This window comes from Cetorhinus maximus, chromosome 17 (assembly GCF_964194155.1).
Source record: "Cetorhinus maximus chromosome 17, sCetMax3.hap1.1, whole genome shotgun sequence".
NCBI classification, from domain to species: domain Eukaryota; kingdom Metazoa; phylum Chordata; class Chondrichthyes; order Lamniformes; family Cetorhinidae; genus Cetorhinus; species Cetorhinus maximus.
This window is the reverse complement of record NC_135895.1, coordinates 37,199,573-37,218,364: the sequence shown is the minus strand read 5'-3', so window position 1 is coordinate 37,218,364 and position 18,792 is coordinate 37,199,573. Positions and strand designations below refer to the sequence as shown.

The 18,792-nt window shown below is 41.0% G+C and overlaps 1 protein-coding gene across 3 annotated transcripts in view; it reads right to left on the bottom strand.

Annotated features, from left to right (window-relative positions):
- Nucleotides 1–18,792, bottom strand: part of LOC144692325 (ERI1 exoribonuclease 3-like) — a 443,641-nt gene that overhangs the window by 28,798 nt on the left and 396,051 nt on the right. For 2 of the 3 annotated variants that reach the window (XM_078561028.1, XM_078561029.1), the window contains exon 8: nucleotides 17,155–17,289. The exons of the other annotated variant lie outside the window; for it this stretch is intronic. In XM_078561028.1, coding sequence (XP_078417154.1) covers nucleotides 17,174–17,289 — 116 coding nt within the window. In that variant the 3' untranslated portion in view covers nucleotides 17,155–17,173. Of the gene's footprint in view, nucleotides 1–17,154; nucleotides 17,290–18,792 lie in introns of those variants that run through there. 3 annotated transcript variants of the gene reach the window in all.

The window sequence follows — 18,792 nt, the reverse complement described above, 5'->3', positions numbered from 1 at the left end:
GTGTTCTGCTGTGTCCATTTCCCCTCATATGTTCCTATATGGCAGGCTCATTGGGGCAATCTGCACCCATTCATATGCAAAACGATAACTTCAATGCATTAAGGGAAACAACCTTTGCTATGTTTTCCACTGTTTGCACCCCTTAAAAGCTGATATTGAACATTTTTTGTGGAAACAAACATTGTTTAACAGAGAATTGGCTGGCTGCCCCTTCTTCTCACTGCAGTGGCCCTCACTCAGGCCCAGGAGCAGGGGGTGCAGACAGTGCCAAACACTGGGGCTCAGGGCTAGGGTGCCTGGGCACCGTGTTTTAAATGGAGTTTCTCATCATCCAGACTGAGCATCCAGAGCCGCACATCGGCTTAAAAAACGGGAACCAGAGAGTTCCAATCTTTTTAAATCCGGTCTGTCAGTGTCAGTATCAGTTTCACTCAGTTGCTGTGCTGCTTCTTCCTACCTTCGAGCAGCTTTGTGGGTTCGATTATTTTTTTGAAAAGCCCACCAGAAAACCGAAGCTCTCCAAAGGTCAACAACAGTGCAACAACTGTCAGGGGAATGTTCTTGCTTGAAAAATGATAAATGAAATCCCTACAATTTTAGAACCAATTGGATGCTGTGTGTGTCTGTGTGCATGTGTGTGTCTGTGTGCATGTGTGTGTCTGTGTGAGAGAGAGTGTAGGGAGTTGGTTGGAGGGTGGGAGGAGGTTGGGGGAGGTTGCGGGGTGGGGGAGATTGGGGGGGTTGGAGGGGACGTTGAGGGGGGGGAGGTTTGAATGCGGGTTGGGGTGTTGGGGGGAGGTTGGAGCGTGGGCTGGGGGGAAGTTGGGGAGAGGTTTGAGTGCGAGTTGGGGGTGTTGGGGGAGGTTGGAGTGCAGGTTGAGGGCAGCTTAGAGGGGGGGTTGGAGGGGGTGTTGAGGGGGAGGTTAGCTACAGAGTTCAAGCGTTTTGTAAATGTAGTGATTTCTTTGTAGCCATTTTCCTAACATCAGTTGATTGCTCTGTGATTAATTATCCTTAACAGAATCAGCATTGGGCCTCCAATTTCACCATTGCTACAGTCATTCTGCCTAATGCATGCAGGTGTAATGAAAGGAAAACAAAACCTACACCTATACAGCACCTTTCATGATGTTACAAATTGCTTTACAACCAATTAAGTACTTTTGAGCTGTAGTCACTGGTATAATGTCCATAATTATCTTGCGAATAGAGGGTGCAATCATGGCTGGAGTTCTGTTTATTTTGTTGCTAATGAAAGTTTACTGTGAGCTGGATCTGGAGGATGAGATTGCCAGGACAGAAGTGCGTAATGTGCTCATAGTGAATCAATAACCAAATTTACACTACACATGATTCTCTAAGAGTCTTTTCCATTGACTTCAATTGTGTTTTTTGGCTACTTACCTATTATCTCATTCTATCTTGGTGCTTTTATGAGTTTTTTGAGGTATTGAAATATTGTGATAAAATTGTGTTGCATAGTAGATTGAAAGTGTATTGTAGTGAGAAGCAGCAGAGTCTTCAGACTTGCTGATCAAAAAAGCACAGATACAACTGTGAATAGTTGTTGTCCTCTGGTCTTTTAAAAGTTGTGTTGCACAGAGACACCTGAGGGCTCCAACACTTCTCACTGACGGTGAAGGTCTATGTTGTTCAATTATTCCACTTTGTTGCTCAGAAGTCATTTGATCTTTCCACTCTGTGAGATCATTGATAAAATAGAATACAATTACACCCCTTATATGAAATAATTATATTGAATAATATCATGCACCCAGGCAGAAGAAAGTCTTTTTCTTCTTCTACAGAATGGAAAAGATCTTGTGCAGTTTATCTGGGGTGCAAGTATTCAATCTTTCCCCCAAATATGAATTACTGTAACCGTGTCCATTTGGTGCAATGTGCAAAACATGTTAATGAGAGCTTAGGCAGTCAATGAAATCAGTGTTATCATCTGTAGTGTTATAAATAACTAATGGGATATTTTCCCATCAAATTAACAATATTGCACGATACTGTTAAAGTAAAATTTGTACTCTATAGTTTGTTTAATAGTTGCGGTAGGATCACCTTTAGGATTCACACAAACTAACACTGCATTAATATTAAGAGCAGCAACGATATAATGAGCCATGCTGGATATATCGGATGATATTTGTAACCAGATGCCACCAATGGACACTATCATTGTACTGGGACCTTTCTCTGATTGTTTGGTGAATTGATTGGTGAATCTTGAAAGGGGAAAGAATATCATGCATGACTGTGGGTGAGGGTTAAAGTGGGGGAAGTTGGGGGGTGGGAGAATAGGGGGCCCAGAAAAAGGAGAAGCACCAGGGCTCATGATTTCTCTCCCTGGCCTTGGCCCTATCCCTACCCACGTTCCTCCCATGAAGCCAGTCATAGCAAGTCTCCCCACAAAACTGGCACTCTGACAGATCTCATGGAACCTGCCACTCATGCGTAAATGACCTAAGACCAATGTTCCCTTTAAAAGTTAATTGTTGTGCGCTTTAACCACATCCTCAATTGGCCTTCATCCAATTATGAAGAAGCAATCAATTGGTGCCACAGGTTGCCATCGACTGCTCTCTTGATAACCCTCCCACGCTGTTAGAAACAACAAATCATCAAACTCCCTTCTACCAGCAAAGCCCCAGGAACTGATGCTACTTCAGCTGAGGCCTACAGGTTGGAGGCCAATTCCTAGTCAAGAAACTCACTGAACACTTTCAGTCTATGTGGGAGCAAGGAACCATCCCGCAAGAATACAAAGATGTCTTCTTTGTCCACCTGTACAAGTGGAAAATAACTCACCAATCTTGAGACAATCATAGAAGAATCTCACTTCTCTATCACTGGCAAACCCTTCACCAGAATCCTTCTGAAACACTTAGTGCAATATCTTGAACAGGATCTGCTGCCAGAGAGTCAGTGCAGTTTCAGAAAAGGCAGATGAACTACTGATGGTGTTTGCGGTTAGACAGCTCCAGGAGAAATGCCAAGAACAGAACATGGACCTCTCCACTACATTTGTTGACCTTTAACATTGTCAGCGATGTATGCCTTTGGAAGGTAATGGAGAAATTTGGCTGCCCCGAGAAATTCATCCAATGGCTCAACAGTTCAATGACGCATGCTTCCGCGTGTCCTGGATGACACCGAGTTTTCTGACCCATTCCCAGTCACTGAGAGAGTTAAACAGGGTTGCATGCTAGTGCCAAACCTCTTCAGCATGCTTTTCTCCATCATGCTCTCTGATGCCTTCCCTGATGGTGATTCTGGCATTGAAATCAGATATTGTATGGACTGGAAGCTGCTCAATCTGAGACAACTCCAGGCAAAATCCAAAGTCTCCAAGGACATACTTTAGATTTTCTGTTTGTCAATGACCAGTTCAGAGCTGGACAGACAATGTAGTATGGATTTGTTCTCCAACTTTGGCCTTATGTTCAGCACAAAGAAAGCTGAAGTAATGGACCAGCCTGCTCCAGGAAAGCCCTATCTCGAGCACAAGGTTTCAATCCATGACTAGAACTTTTCAGCAGCAGATAAGTTCACTTATCTCACCAGCGCACTTTCTCTAGCTGTCTATATTGACAAAAAGACACATGCAAGGATTGCCAAATCAAGTGCAGCCTTCGGCAGACTTTGAACATCAGTCTGGGAACAAAGAGGAGTAAGTCTGCCTGTCAAACTGAAAAGACACTCTGAGGGCTTCACTCAGGAGTTTTGAAATCGAATTTGAGAGCTGGGAGAAGCTCACCCAGGATTGCTGCACCTGGTGTAACCAAAAAAAAGTGTGGTCTCTTTTGAAAGCAGGTGCATATCAAAGGCAGAGAGAAAATGCAAGGAGAGGAAATCCCAAGTCAGCAACCTGTCCAAAATTTAATTTCTGTGGTATCCCGTCCTTTTTACAGCACATATTAGTTACTAACACTGGAACTCTACCAAAACCCCAGATGATGAACATGGCCATCTTCACCTTGAAGGACAAACAAGAATTCTTGTACACGGCCAGTTTTTCAGTGCATGATGCCTTTACATTTTTGCATGGCTACACACACATGGTGTTATCAGAGAACAAAGTCTTCGCTGTTTGGCCACACACTTACACAGCTCTGTGGGAATTCAGTGGGACTGGGTATAAACTTCACCTAATTGGAGATTCATCCCAAGTGAGTTGGGAAAAGAATGACATGGAAAGCGCATGCTGCTGTGTTCACTATAAATGGGGTGTATTGTAGCACTCCTTAGCCTAGAGGATAGTAAGTTGAAATGTAAGGCTTTTCTAAAGCCCTGTCTGACATCAACTCAGCGTGGATCATAAATAAAACCTAAGAAGTTCCTAGTCTATAAGGCTCAGTACTGCATCATGTGGTACATTTCCCAGTTAGTAACTACCCAATTTCTCAAGTATTTAATGCCAAGCATGAGGTAATGGCATGATTGTTCACAACAGACTATACTTTTGCTATTCGGGACCTTGGTTAATTTAACTGTAAACTGTTCTTATACTGGATGCCTTTTAGAGCTAGAGTTTCTGGGTTTCCAAGGTAACAATTCATAAAGAAAACCCTCGATCCAAAAGACCAGATACATCACTTTCCAGCAATGAGGTCTCTCAATCTTACAAACAGCCGAATGCTGGATTATAGGTGGATCATCAGCACTGAGTAGTTGATGTGAACAAACAAACCCGCTGTTTACGTGACTGAAGTGTTGGGGATCAGAATCTTCTGACTGTTGCTCTCTGAATATATTGTTAACTAGGGAATGTGCCACATGATGCAGTACCGAGTCCTACAGACTAGAAACTTCCTGGGTTCTTTTCATGAATGCATTTAAACATCCTAACTCTTCTGAAAGAATGACTCCATTCAAAACTAGACAAACAAATCAAACCTAGATGCTTACAGGATTAGAAAACTTAAAGTGAACAATAGATTGGTTTTGTTTCATTTGAATTACTCAATAGAATATTACATATGCTATTGCATTTTACCAACATTGTTTCTGAACATTGAGCTAAACATAATCCTGATCAAATTTTAAATTTCTGTTCTGATCCAAATATTTCTTCAAATTATTTATCATCAGAATGCAACTTAAATTTCAATTGTTCTTTGGATTTCAGATAGATTTTGTTGATTTCCCATTTTGTTATATATGAAATTATACATTTATTCATCAATATTTTGCAAATTTGTTTTGTAGTTGTGCAAATATTTATACTGGTGAAAATTACATTGTATTGCTTTTGACTGGCAAAACATTTATAACCTACAAGTATTTAAATTCAAGTAAATTTTTAAAAAAACATTAAGGTTGTACTCCAAACACTTGTACTGAAGCAGGTATGGTGACAGCAACACTGTGAACTGTCCCAAAAACCAGAGGTACATGGTGTGAAATTGGCCAGCTGCGCAAAATGGGTTTGCAGCAAATCAGTAGCTGAACTTTCACTGCACCCAATCTTCTTTCATGGAGCGATAGTTCAATCCCTTTTTGGAGACTCGTTTCCTACTTTCACAGTTGCTTTTTATGGCTTGAAATGAAAATCTTGGCAATAATTTCCAAGTCAACAGAAAATAAAAAATGGCGTGGAGGAGAATTGGCTGCTGATTCGCTATGAGTTGCTGGTGTAGACCAGTTTCACTCAGTGGTGTAATGGGAAATTTTGAGGTGCTGGAGCTCTAAGAAAATGTGTTGGCCATACCATTTCTAAATCTACTACTACATTGTTTTCCTATGTATTAATAATTTGAGTCCCCAAAAATCAGTAAACTGTGCTTTTTAAGTGAAAAATAATAGCAGCGATAGGCAGTAAACATTTTATATTGAACCATGTGGCATTTTGAAACATTAGTCTTTAGTGTAGCTAGAATTTCATGATATTACATTTTACAGGTCGAGTATCCATTGTCTGAAATCCTCGGAGCCCATTGTGTTTCAGATTTCAGATAATTTTGGTTTTTGGATACCGCATATAGGACTAGTTCCATTACCATAGCCTAATGCCAGGGTAGCTATAGTCTAAAGTCAATAGAATTGCTGGAAGAGTAAGATGAATCACTGAATAATAAATACAGGGTACCTGTAATAAGTTCTCACCCGTGGCACCATCTTCAATTCCGCTTGTAGGAGAGGGTTCAGAGTGTCAATGTACTCTGCTGGGAGGCATTCTTGAATACTTCTTCCAGCTCCATCTGCCTCATCAACATTGGTTTTTGTTTCATAACTTTATCTTTTATGTTATTGATTGACATTTCTTGCTCACTTATAAATGCATGTTGGTCGAGTGCATCTATCAACCCAACACACATCTTAATAATCTCGCCTATGGGGCCTTACTCTATTGGATTCACTCTGGCCAGAATCTTCCGACTGGCGTGCGGGGGTGGGCCCTGCTCACCAACGTGTAAAATGACGCGCGGTGACGTCGGGCGTGCATCCCGGTGTCACTACGTGTCATGCGGGGTGTCACTACGTGTCATTCCGATTTTCAGTTCGGCAAGTGTGCACTGTAGTCGATCTATTAAGGCCATTTAAAAATTAATTAAAAGAGTTAACGGAGCTGCCTGTTCAACCTTAAGGTTGGCGGGCAGGCGAAGAGCCCAGGGGGCCTTCGCATTTATCACGAAACCTCATCTGTGGGTGGGATGAGGTTTTCATGAAGGTTTTTAAAACCTTAATTAAAATTTTTAATAAAATTTAATAAAATGTGACACTGTCACATGAGGGGACATGTCTTAAAAATGTTTTATTTCCTTTATTTAAATTTTAAAAAATCAAACTAATCTCCCTGAGGCAGATCTGTGCCTCAGGGAGATTTCTGTGATCTTTCATGCAAAAGAACGCAGGCCCCGACTCAGGGTACTCCCCCCGCCCGCACAGGGAGTGCTCAGCGCTTCCGGGTGCACAGCACACTGGGCCGGCCTTAATTGGCCCGCCCACGTAAAATGGCAGTGCACAGCCAATTGTGGGCGGCGGTCGGCTGCGCGCCCGCTCCCACCGCCCCCCCACACACCACATACACAACGGGGAGAAAATTCTCCCCTATGTCAACCTCATCATCACTGTTTTTATCACTTACATTTCATGACCCGAAAATTGCCTTGGTCCATTGGCTGAATTAATGGCGTTACGTTGGGCTTGGAAATTTTAGAAATTGTCCTGTTTCCTGTTGTTAGCAATTCTGACTGAGGCCTTTCTCTTTTCAGGCTGGCAGTGAGTACTGAGTCAGCCAGTGGATTTTAGGATGTTTCATTTTATAAGCTGTTAACCTGCCAGTTCGAGGCGTCTAGGGCCAGGAGTTGGGGAAAAAAGACAAAATATGTAGACACTAAACAGGCGACAACTGGCAAACAATGAGGTGACGCTGGAAATGGAAAGTAGTTTTGGCACGTTGTTCACTTCCGTGGTTCCAATCTCACCTTCTGCGATTACTCCAGATCTCCACGTACACTCAAGCTTCATCTTCAAGGCACACCACTTCTCCAAAAGCCATCAATAAGGAGTCACCAACCTTTGACTGCCTCCTTGGATCTTCACGACTTCTTTAAAACCCACTTTGCTTCTCCCTTTGCAGCTTTTTCTTTAACTTGGATCTTCCTTTAGCTTTAATTTTACTCCTGGATGTTTTGGGACCTTTCTCCTGTTCCCCCTTGCTGTGTCCTGCTTTGTGGGCCACCTCCTCTGTAATGGCGCTCCTGCTCAGGTCACCTGAGCTGTACTTTTGTGGCGTTTGGACCCTTCAAGCCCTTTTCTACTGTGCATGTGCGTAGGGCTGTACCCCAGCCCAAGGTATGACAGAAGACAAACTACACATGTGCCAATCAGTTCCTGGCTAGCGCATGCGCAAGAAACTCGGGAGCGGCCACAGCCTGCCGGGAAATGTAGTTCCATGGCAGTGGCAGTAAGTTTCCAGTATGCACCTATGGTCTTCCTGGCCACTCCCAAGGGCGTAATGGAGTTGTTGAAGGTAACTTTTGCAGTTGCTGACATTGCACATAATTCTTCACTAAACTCACTATTTCACCATCCATCCCAGGTCACCATAGATAGCTGCAAGCTATGGCCTTAATTCAAGATATTCTTGGATGTGCACTGTGTAGTTCAATTAACAACGGCTCTCTTCCCTTTGGAGGCACTATCACTCATGCTCCCCACAATAATATGCCATCCTGGCTGGTTATTTCATGTCTTCTGTTGAAGCACAGTTCCATTTAACCAGGTACAGGTTCTTGTTACCATACATGAAGCACTTGTTCTCGTCCTTGAGATAGGCCTGGGTCCCTACTTGTCCAGTCTCTGATCATACATGCGAAAAATCTAAGAAATTTAATGATGAATCAAGTTCTTGTGGAACTGGGACTTAGTCATTTGCCTTTACAAGAAATTGATGAGGAAGTGCACTGGCATTTGTGATTTGACTGTCGGGCCTATGTCCGAAAGTATACTCCTATGCTGCCAGGACTAAAGCCTTATATGTGTCTCTGTGCCTTCTTCTTTCTTGAGCTTCTTTTCGGCTTCAATATCGGCCAGGCTACTCTCAAATGCAAGTCCGACTTGAGTGAACTCAGTGGTTGAGTCTTTCACAATTTTATCATCTGTCTGCTTTTTAGAAGATTCTGCGGCTTCTGCATCCAAAGCCTCCTTGGCTTCATGTAGCTGATTCTCCAACTCTTCCATCTCTTTTTTGTATTTGTTTGCTGCCTCCTGGAAAATTAAGCATTGTTGTGTCTTCTCTGCCAACTCATCCTTCAGTTTATTCAGAGAAGTGCTGATTTCTTTCTGTTTCTCATCATATTTTTCCAGAGGTACAAACTTAGACCTGAGGGAATCTTGTAGTGTGTGAACGTCTTTAAACAGGTTTTCTTTTACCTTTTGGAGGCTGCTCACCTTGTCTCGAACTCTGTCCTTAAGCATGGTGTCTTTGAGTTCCTTCTGCTGTTCTTCCATGTTTTGACTTAAGACAGCCTGCATCTCTTCAAGTTGTTGAGTCTTTACACACTTATTTTCCAAAGCAGAAATGCTTCCTGCTTCCTTTTGGAATCTCAGTGGCCACTTAAGGTTGATTTTTCCTTAACCAATTTCGCCCTAGAAGGCTTGGTCCTCTGCCTCTCAATAGCAACACTTACCAAATGGCTTCCATAATGGACAGTTACCCTACTTATGCCTTTGACTTGGATGTCTTCACCCGTGCATGTTTTTAATTGGGCAGTTGTTTCTTCTAAGTTTAATTGATGTTCACCATTATTCAGATATCTGAAGGTATGATCCCCAATTACTGTAGTGGAAGTTCCTGTGTCCACTTTCATTCTAACAGGTTTAACATTCATTTTCACTGTTACAAATATTGGTTCTGTCTTTCCAACCTTCAAATTAAACAATGAATAAATATCTGGATTTGTTGCTTCTGGCTCTTCTACATTGTAGATCTCACTGGTTTTTTTCTTTTGTTTAAAAGTCTGCCTGACTCTTCCCTTGCACTGTCTCATTGTGTGTCCATTTCTATGACAATAAAATCATTCAACTTTTTTAAACTGCCAATCGTTAAAAGACTGCTTGTTTCTACCTCTATTGAAATTATTCTTTGTTTTTGCTGCTAAGTCATTTTTTCTCATTTTCCTGCTAGTGAGGGCTGTTTCCTGCTTCTCAGCAGTCTTGTATTTTCACGTCCTTTTTGGCTGGGGCTTCTGCCCAATGTAGAGGATGGCGCAATTTTGCGTGCCCTGTATATCTTTTGAATCTCTTATTGCACTTTCCATTGCCAGCGCTATCTCTAGCACCTTCTTGATATCCAAATTTGCGTTGGGCAACGACCTCTTCTGAATCTTTGAAGATGTGACAAGCAAAGTAGTTCTTTGAAGATGTGACAAGCAAAGTGGGCAATGGGGATCCTGTAGATGTAGTATATCTGGACTTCCAGAAGGCCTTTGACAAGGTGCCGCACAAAAGATTAATACATAAGATAAGATCTCACGGAGTTAGGGGTAATATATTAGCTTGGATAGAGGATTGGCTAACCAACAAAAAGCAGAGAGTCGGGATAAATGGGTCTTTTTCTGGATGGCAAGCTGTAACTAGTGGGGTGCCACAGGGTTTGGTCCTTGGGCCCCAACTATTTACAATCTATATTAATGACTTGGATTCAGAAGGTACTACAGCTAAATTTGCAGATGACACCAAAATAGGTGGGAAAGTAAGTTGCAATGAAGAAATAAGAAATTTACAAATGGATATGGACAGGTGAGGGTGAATGGGCCAAAATTTGGCAGGTGGAGTTTAACATGGATAAGTGTGAGGTTATCCATTTTGGTCGGCAGAATAAAAAGGCGAGGTATTATTTAAATGGAGAGATACTTCAGAATGCTTCAGTGCAGAGGGATCTGGGTGTCCTCATGCATGAATCGCTGAAAGCTAGTATGCAGGTACAGCAGGTATTAAGGAAGGCAAATGGAATTTTGGCATTTATTGCTAAAGGAATAGAGTATAAAAATAGGGAAGTGTTGTTGCAACTGTACAAGGCATTGGTGAGACCGCACCTGGAGTACTGTGCACAGGTTTGGTCCCCTTACTTGAGAAAGGATGTAGTTGCATTGGAGGCGGTTCACTAGATTGATTCCAGAGATGCGGGGCTTGTCTTATGAAGAGAGATTGAGCAGTTTAGGCCTATACTCGCTAGAGTTTAGAAGGATGAGAGGAGATCTAATTGAGGTATATAAGATGCTAAAGGGGATAGACAAAGTAGCCGTGGCGTGGATGTTTCCCCTTCTGGGGCATTCTAGAATGAGAGGCCATAGTTTTAGGCTAAGGGGTGGTAGATTTAAATCAGAGATGAGGAGGAATTACTTTTCTCAAAGGGTCGTGACTCTGTGGAATTCACTACCTCAGAGTGCAGTGAATGCTGGGACGCTGAATAAATTTAAGGAGGAGATAGACAGATTTTTAATTAGTAATGGGTTGAAAGGTTATGGGGAGAGGGCAGGAAATTGGAGTTGAGATCGTAATGAATGGCGGGGCAGGCTCGAGGGGCTGAATTGCCTACTCCTGCTCCTAGTTCTTGTGAATTGTGTCCTCATTCACACTACACAGTAAACGATCTCTGAGCATGTCATTTAGGGATGTACCAAACTCTCAATGTTCTGTTAACTGCTTCAAACTTGCCACATAGCATGCAACTGTACCCCACACCCCCCCACCCCCGGCCCCCCGGGCTGTATTTCTTGAGTTAAACTTGAACCTTTGCATTGTTACTGAGGGCTCTGGTTGTTAATGACCCTTCACCAGCTCCACCAAATCATCAACATTTTTCAAGTCTGGAGCACTGGGTGCCGTCAAACCTCAAATCAAGCCATAGGTTTTATTCCCACATGTACTTAAGAAGATCGCTCGCCTCTTCTCTTCCCCTGTAATTTTGTTCGCTTGGAAAAAGAAAGTGAGACTTTAAAAAAAATATCATTCATGGGATGTGGGCTTTGCTGGCTGGGTCAGCATTTATTGCCTATCCCTAGTTGCTCTTGAGAAGGTGGTGGTGAGCCGCCTTCTTGAACCACTGCAATCCATGTGATGTAGGTACACCCACAGTGCTGTTAGGAAGGGAGTTCCAGGATTTTGACCCAGCGACAGTGAAGGAACGGCGATATATTTCCAAGACAGGATAGTGAGTGACTTGGAGGGGAAATTCCAGGTGGTGGTGTTCCCATCTATCTGCTGCCCTTGTCCGTCTAGATGGTAGTGGTCATGGGTTTGGAAGGTGCTGCCTAAGGATCCTTGGTGAATTCTTGAAGTGCATCTTGTAGATGGTACATTCAATGTAATGAAACCAATCGTCCCTTGCTGCATCGAAAGGATCAACTCTTCCGAACTGCAGCATTCTGAGAGGGAATTACTTTGATTTGAATGGAACGTCTACTTACAATTACTTTGCAAGGAACCATGCCAATTTTGTTTCTCTTGATTCCTTCTGCTCAACTTGTTTTATCCTTGTCACCAGTTTGTTGGATCCTGTAGATCCTCATCGCCAGTCTGTTATGAGTGGTGGCCAAGTTGGTACTATTGATAGAGTTGACCAGCAGACACTTCTTAAGTAGAAACTTTTAGTTTATTTACAAAGGTACTTAGCAGCAACTAAACATGTGCTTTCACTTCATATTCTATCTCTACACTACTAACTACTGAGGTAGCCCACGCTACTCTCCTATTGGATACTAAGATCATGTGATCTTCCTTAATAGCCTTCTTCTTAAAGGTATATTACACATTAGATAAAATCATAATTACCACAGTCCCCAATGTAGAGGAGACATAGTGAGCAGCGAATACAGTATACCAAATTGAAAGAAGTACATGTAAATCATTGCTTCACCTTGAAAGAGTGTTCCTTTCTTGTCCCATCACCGTTCCCTTTGGCCCTGTAAGACTAACTCTTCTGTCATTCAATCTTTCCTATCTTCCACCTATCATGGACCTTCCTTTTGTCCTTGTCCCTCCCACCCCTTGCTCAAAACATATTATATCTCTAACTTTTCCCAATTCGGATGAGAGATCCTCGGCCTGAATCGTTAACTCTATTTTACTCTCCCACAGATGCTGCCTGACCTGTTGAGTGTTTCAAGCATTTTCTGTTTTTGTTTCAGATTTCCTGCATTCACAGTATTCTGCTTTTCGATTAGTACTATTATTATTTGTTTAACGTTTTTCAGAGATTGTTGTTCTTAAATTCTCTATGCAATCTAGTCTTAATTCAAAGTCATTTAATTCAAAATGAAATACAAATTTAATTTAATTTGAGCACTAGATTCTCACTTTGCTATGTTATTTACATTGTTCAATTTAAGTCATTAAATAATTTAATTCTTTTAGTGCAAAAGATGACTGAATTTTCAGGAACTGACTGCATTTCTTTCAATTCCACTGTTAACACCAATCATCGTAAGAAACAGCACATCGATGTGCCTTCAGTTCTGCACACCTTGCAGAATTTAGTATACTGAAAGGTTTACAGATAGTGCTCAGAGTATGTAAAAATCCACTGAAGTAAGATAAGCAAAGAGGTTGTACTAAATGGGAAAATACTGCATGAGCTAAGTACCTACAATATGTGTTTGTTAAGTGTGCCCACTTTCAATGGGATTCTAATGAAACCTTTTAGAATTACTGAATTTGGAGCTCATGCTTGGTTTCTATGTCGGTGATCTCTTAAAAAGCAAATAAAAAGGTCTTAGTCTGAAATATTAATGCAGCACTGAGGCCAACAATATGTACGCACTACAGATGTGTGATCTCCATAAATGTAGAGTGGTCCTTTCATGATAAATTTCCTATTACCTAAAATAAGTGGTCCTTTCATGATAAATTTCCTATTACCTAAAATAATTTTTAACAGAAAATGTAATGAAAAATGCTAAAGATAGAAATGACATTTACAAAATTAACACTTTACCAAATAAACCCTCTTTTTTCTGCAGTTTTTGAATTATAATCTAGATAGACTGATAAATAAGGATGTGATTTTAACATTTTACTGCACTTCAAAAACCACAGAAATTTAGGTTAACTTTAAAACGCTCAAAGAAAGCTCTAATGCCCTAAAAGAAATCCCAATGTGTGATAAGGTTAGTTAAATTTTGAATATGACAGTATTATGCTGGAGTGACTAAGGCCAACTGGGAGAATAAGTAATTTCAGTAAGTTATAGCTCCTGGACAAGGTGACATCTTCAGCAGCTCAGGATGATTTTGAACAGTCTTCCCAAATGCTTGGTCCAGTCGAATGATGGGCTCATATTCACCATTACCTCCCAGAATACTCCATCAGCAGAATGCCCTGCAGCCATCAAGGGTCAGGGGAGAGATCATCTGTTACTAAAACTGGCAAGTCCAATCCCCTAGACCCGACAGGACACACATCTACTGACAGAAGATTTGATTTGTATTACTTCATTCCTGTAACGTGCTTCTATCTTCATTCTAGCTAATTCTGTTATAGACTATATAGATAAATACAAGTCTATATAACAACGTCTAGATAAATTATTGGCAGTCAGGGGAGCCAGATAACAGGCTGTGTAACATAATGGAGCTAAGACTGTGTGATGGGCTAATAAATTCTGCTAAAGATTGGCCTACAATAGTAGTTTTTCTAGCACCACAGACAGGTTAACCCTCAGAGGCCTATTGAAGACACAATGCCCAATCAACATGCCAAAATCCTGCAATTAGAAGCAACGTTTCCTGTAAGTATACGAATCAGTAGGAATTTTTGAGAATCTTACATGAAGGAAAGCTGGATTTTTGAAAATTTACTACATCTAAATAACAGTTTAGTATTTTTCAATGCTTTATTTCAAAAATAATTGCACCTGCTTTTTGTTCTAAATTTAACTGCAATTCAACTCAAATGAACATCTGACATGTGAATATTTCTGCAAAGCAAGTTGAATGAAAAATCGCAAAGCCATTGAACCTGGAACTTCCTGGGAAGTTTTGGCATAAGGACAGCCTAAGAGTGCTGTTAAGCTTTTTTCTTAACCAAAAGAATTTGCATATAACTGACTCACACCAGCCTTATGCTGAAACGTCAACTTCAAGTCCCACTCCAGGGTTTGAGCATAAAAATCCAGGCTGGCACTTCAGTGCAGAAGTGTGGGAGCGCTGCACTGTTGAAATGCTGTCTTTTGGATGAGATATTAAAGTAAGGCACCATCTGTCTGCTTGGGTGGATGTAAAAGATCTCACGACACTATTTCAAAGAACAGCAGGGTAGTTATCCCTGGTGTCCTGACCAATATTTATTTCTCAGTTAACATTGCAAAAACAGATCATCTGGTCATTATCACATTGCTGTTTGTGAGAGTTTGATGTGTGCAAATTGGCTGCCACAATTCCTACATTACAACAGTGACTACACTTCAAAAGTACTTCATTGGCTGTAAAGCATTTTGAGATGTCAGGTGGTCATGAAAAGTACAATATAAATGTAAGTCTTTCTTTTATTTTAACATCAGTATGCACTGACCATTTGTGCTGCTTCTGAGATATGTCTGCCAAACCCTCTGTTGCTTCTTTACATAGCTTTGCCCCCATGCAGTTGTTTACATTTAACAATCATAGCAAATGCTTGACAGAAGCCCTCATGCCAGGGTTGGGCCAGCCATGGAACTCTGCTACTGACACTACCAAAGTTCATACATAAGGTGAAGGGCCCTACACAAGCAGATGACTGTGCATTGAGGCCACAACTGTGGGACTTTTTCCACCAACCCACCACTCTCTCACTCCCCTGTCATGTCTAGGCATCTGTAAACGCTGGAGGTATCAGGTTGATTGGGTAGAAGAAGGTTGCAGCTGAGCACCCCAGAAACCAGGGGATTGTAACCCCTTTAAAATGTTGAAAAGAAATTTCCAAGCTGATCTTTTGGAAGCCAGGCTCTGACCAAAATGGATGGAATGCAGCAGCCGTGCAGAGGAGGAAGTTTAAGTAGTTTGAACAGAGTAGGGCGGGTGGGTTAAAATCAACTACCAAACAAAAACAGATACAAAGCAAAAATATTTGTAATTATGGGATTTACACACGGGGGCAGGGGCATGGCTGAGGTATTAAATGAATACTTTGCAACTGTCTTTACCAAGAAAGAAGATGCTGCACTGGTCATGGTAAAAGAAGAGGTAATTCAGGCTCTTGAGCGATTTAAAATTGATAAGGAGATGCTATTGAATAGGCTGTCTATACTTAAAGTTGATAAGTCACCAGGGCCAGATAAGATTCATCCGAGGATACTGAAGGAAGTGAGAGTGGAAATTGAGGAGGCACTGGCCATAATTTCCCAGTTTTCCTTAGACTCAAGGTGGTACCAGAAGACTGGAAAACTGCAAATGTTACACCCTTGTTCAAAAAAGGGTGTAAAGGTAAGCCCAGCAACTACAGGTCATTAAGTTTAACCTCAGTGGTGGGGAAGCTTCTAGAAATGATAATTCGGGACAAAATTAATAGTTGCTTGGGCAAATGCAGGTTAATTAAAGAAAGCCAGCGTGGATTTGTTAAGGGCAAATCGTTTATAATTAACTTGGATTTTTATGATGAGGTAACAGAGAGGGTTGCTGAGAGTAATGCTGTTGATGTGATGTAAGTGGACTTTCAAAAGGCATTTGATAAAGTGCCCATAACAGATTTGTGAGCAAAGTTATAACTCATAGAATAAAAGGGACAGTAGTGATATGGATATGAAATTGGTTGAGTGACAGGAAATAGAGTATTGGTTAATGGATGTTTTTCAGTTTGGAGGAAGGTTTGTAGTGGAGTTCCCCAGGGGTCGGTGTTAGGACGCTTGCTCTTCTTGATATATATTAATGACATAGACCTTGGTGTACAGAGCACAATTTCAAAATTTGCAGATGATACAAAACTTGGAAGCATTGTGAACAGTGAGGAGGATAATGTAGAACTTCAAAATAGATTGGTGAAATGGGCAGACATGTGGCAGATGAAATTTAATGCAGAAGTGTGAAGTGATTCATTTTGGTAGGAAGAACACAGAGACACAATATAAAATGAAGGGCACAATTCTAAAGGGGGTACAGGAGCAGAAGGACCTGGTATATATGTGCATAAGTTATTGAAGGTGGCAGGATAGGTTGAGGGTGTTGTTAATAAGCATACAACATCTTAGGCTTTATTAATAGGGGCATAGAGTACAAAAGTAAGGAGGTTATGTTACACTTGCATAGAACACTGGTTTGGCCTCAGCTGGAATATTGTGTCCAGTTCAGGGCAGTTTAGGAAAGACGTGAAAATATTAGTGCAGAAAAGACTCACGAAAATGGATCCCGGGATGAGAAAACTTCAGTTATGTAGATAGATTGGAGAGGTTGGGACTGTTTTCCTGGAAGAGAAGTTTAACAGGAAATTTGATAGAAGTGTACAAAATCACGAGGGGCATGGACAGAGAAGATAGGGAAAAGCTGTTCCCATTAGTGAAAGGATCGAGAACAAGAGGGCACAGATTTAAGGTAATGGCAAAAGAGCCAATGGTGACATGAGGAAAAACTTTTTCATGCAGTGTACGGTTAGAATCTGGAATACAATGCCTGAGAGTGTGGTGAAGACAGTTCAATCGAGGCATTTAAGAGGGAATTGGATTATTATCTGAAAGAATGAATGAGCAGGGCTACAGGGAAAAGGCTGGGGTGTGGTACTGGGTAAATTGCTCCTTTGGAAAGCCAACACAGACACAAAGGGCTGAATGGCCATCTTCTGTGCTGTAACCATTCTGTGACTGTGATTCTGTAATAAAGTAAACAGGAACTGTATAATTTTTTCTGACTTCTGTTTATCAAAACTTGTATCCCTTCTATACAACTTTGTTTTTTTAAAAAACACATTGAATATGTTTAGCCCTATATACATGAATAAACTTTTTCACATATCACACACTTAATTGCATTTATAATTCAAAACTATCCAAAGTATTTATTATTTATTCTAGTTATTATGTGAAACTCCAATGAAAAATTAAGGTAACATTATAATAGTATTTTATTTTATAGTATTTTATTTTATAAACTGGCTTTGCCTCTCTTCTCCATCAGTACAAGGCGTCATCATAAAGCAATTTGATATGGGTCGTACCAACTTAATGAGCTAACGCTAAATTAAATTTCCTGATTAAAACATGCCCTCCATTGTCAAAAGCAGTAAACCAGATAAGGAAAGCGGGAAATCAGGTTTGAGTGGGAGTGGGATGGGGTTAGGGAGATACAAGGACAACTAGTCTATATTTTAATTTGTAACATCTGATAATAGGGACTTTGCTGCATTCCCAACATATAATTTCAATGAAAATTTGAGTTAAAAGATTATTCCTGTTAATTGCTTTGTTGCAAATACCTTTACAATTTCATTAGTAGTTCCAGTCGTTAATGCCTACGCATTCAACATCAAAGTAACCATAGTATTGTATAGCTTTTTTGTCTGTGACCAACTCAAACCTGCAGGAAACCAAAGGCATAATCTGGTTTCAATATCTTTTTCTGGTAAATATATGAGGGAAGCTAATGCTGTAATTTCAGACACACATCAGCATGAAGCACACCTGGTCAGATGTTACATGGTCAGATGCAGAGTACAGTTTCCTCCATTCTTCTCAACTACATGCTGATTGTACTCCCAATGCATTTTGCAGAGAGTGAATACTGCAACCAGCTAACAGCGAAGAGGGTAGACATTAAGTTCAGTGCAGAATTAACAAACAAGAGATTTCTTTGTCCTAGATGGTTCAGGGCTTCTTAAGTGAGTTGCAGTGACACCCATCAAGATGAGTGGTGAGCATTCCATTTGAGTCTTGTAGATACTGGAGAGCTTTGAAGGGTCTGGAGATGAGTCACTTGTCAGAATACCTAGTTTCTTGTGCTCTTTTAACCACACAGCTAATAATGCTAGTCCACATGACTTCTCTTCTAGAATTTTTATAGTGTTAGGTAAGAAATTCCAAGATTTTGACCCAATGGTGATAAACGAATGGAGCTATATGTCCAGGTTAGGATGTTGCGTGACTTAGAGGGAAATTGAAGACGATGGCTTTCTCACGATCTTGCAGCTTTTGTCCTTCTCAATGGTAGAGGTTTGGAAATGCTATCAAAGTAAGCTTAATGAATTGCTGTAATGCATTGCAGAGAGTGAATACTGCAACCAGCTAGCAGCGAAGAGGGTAGACATTAAGTTCAGTGCAGCATTAACAGACAAGAGATTTCTTTGTCCCGAATGGTTCTGGGCTTCTTAAGTGAGTTG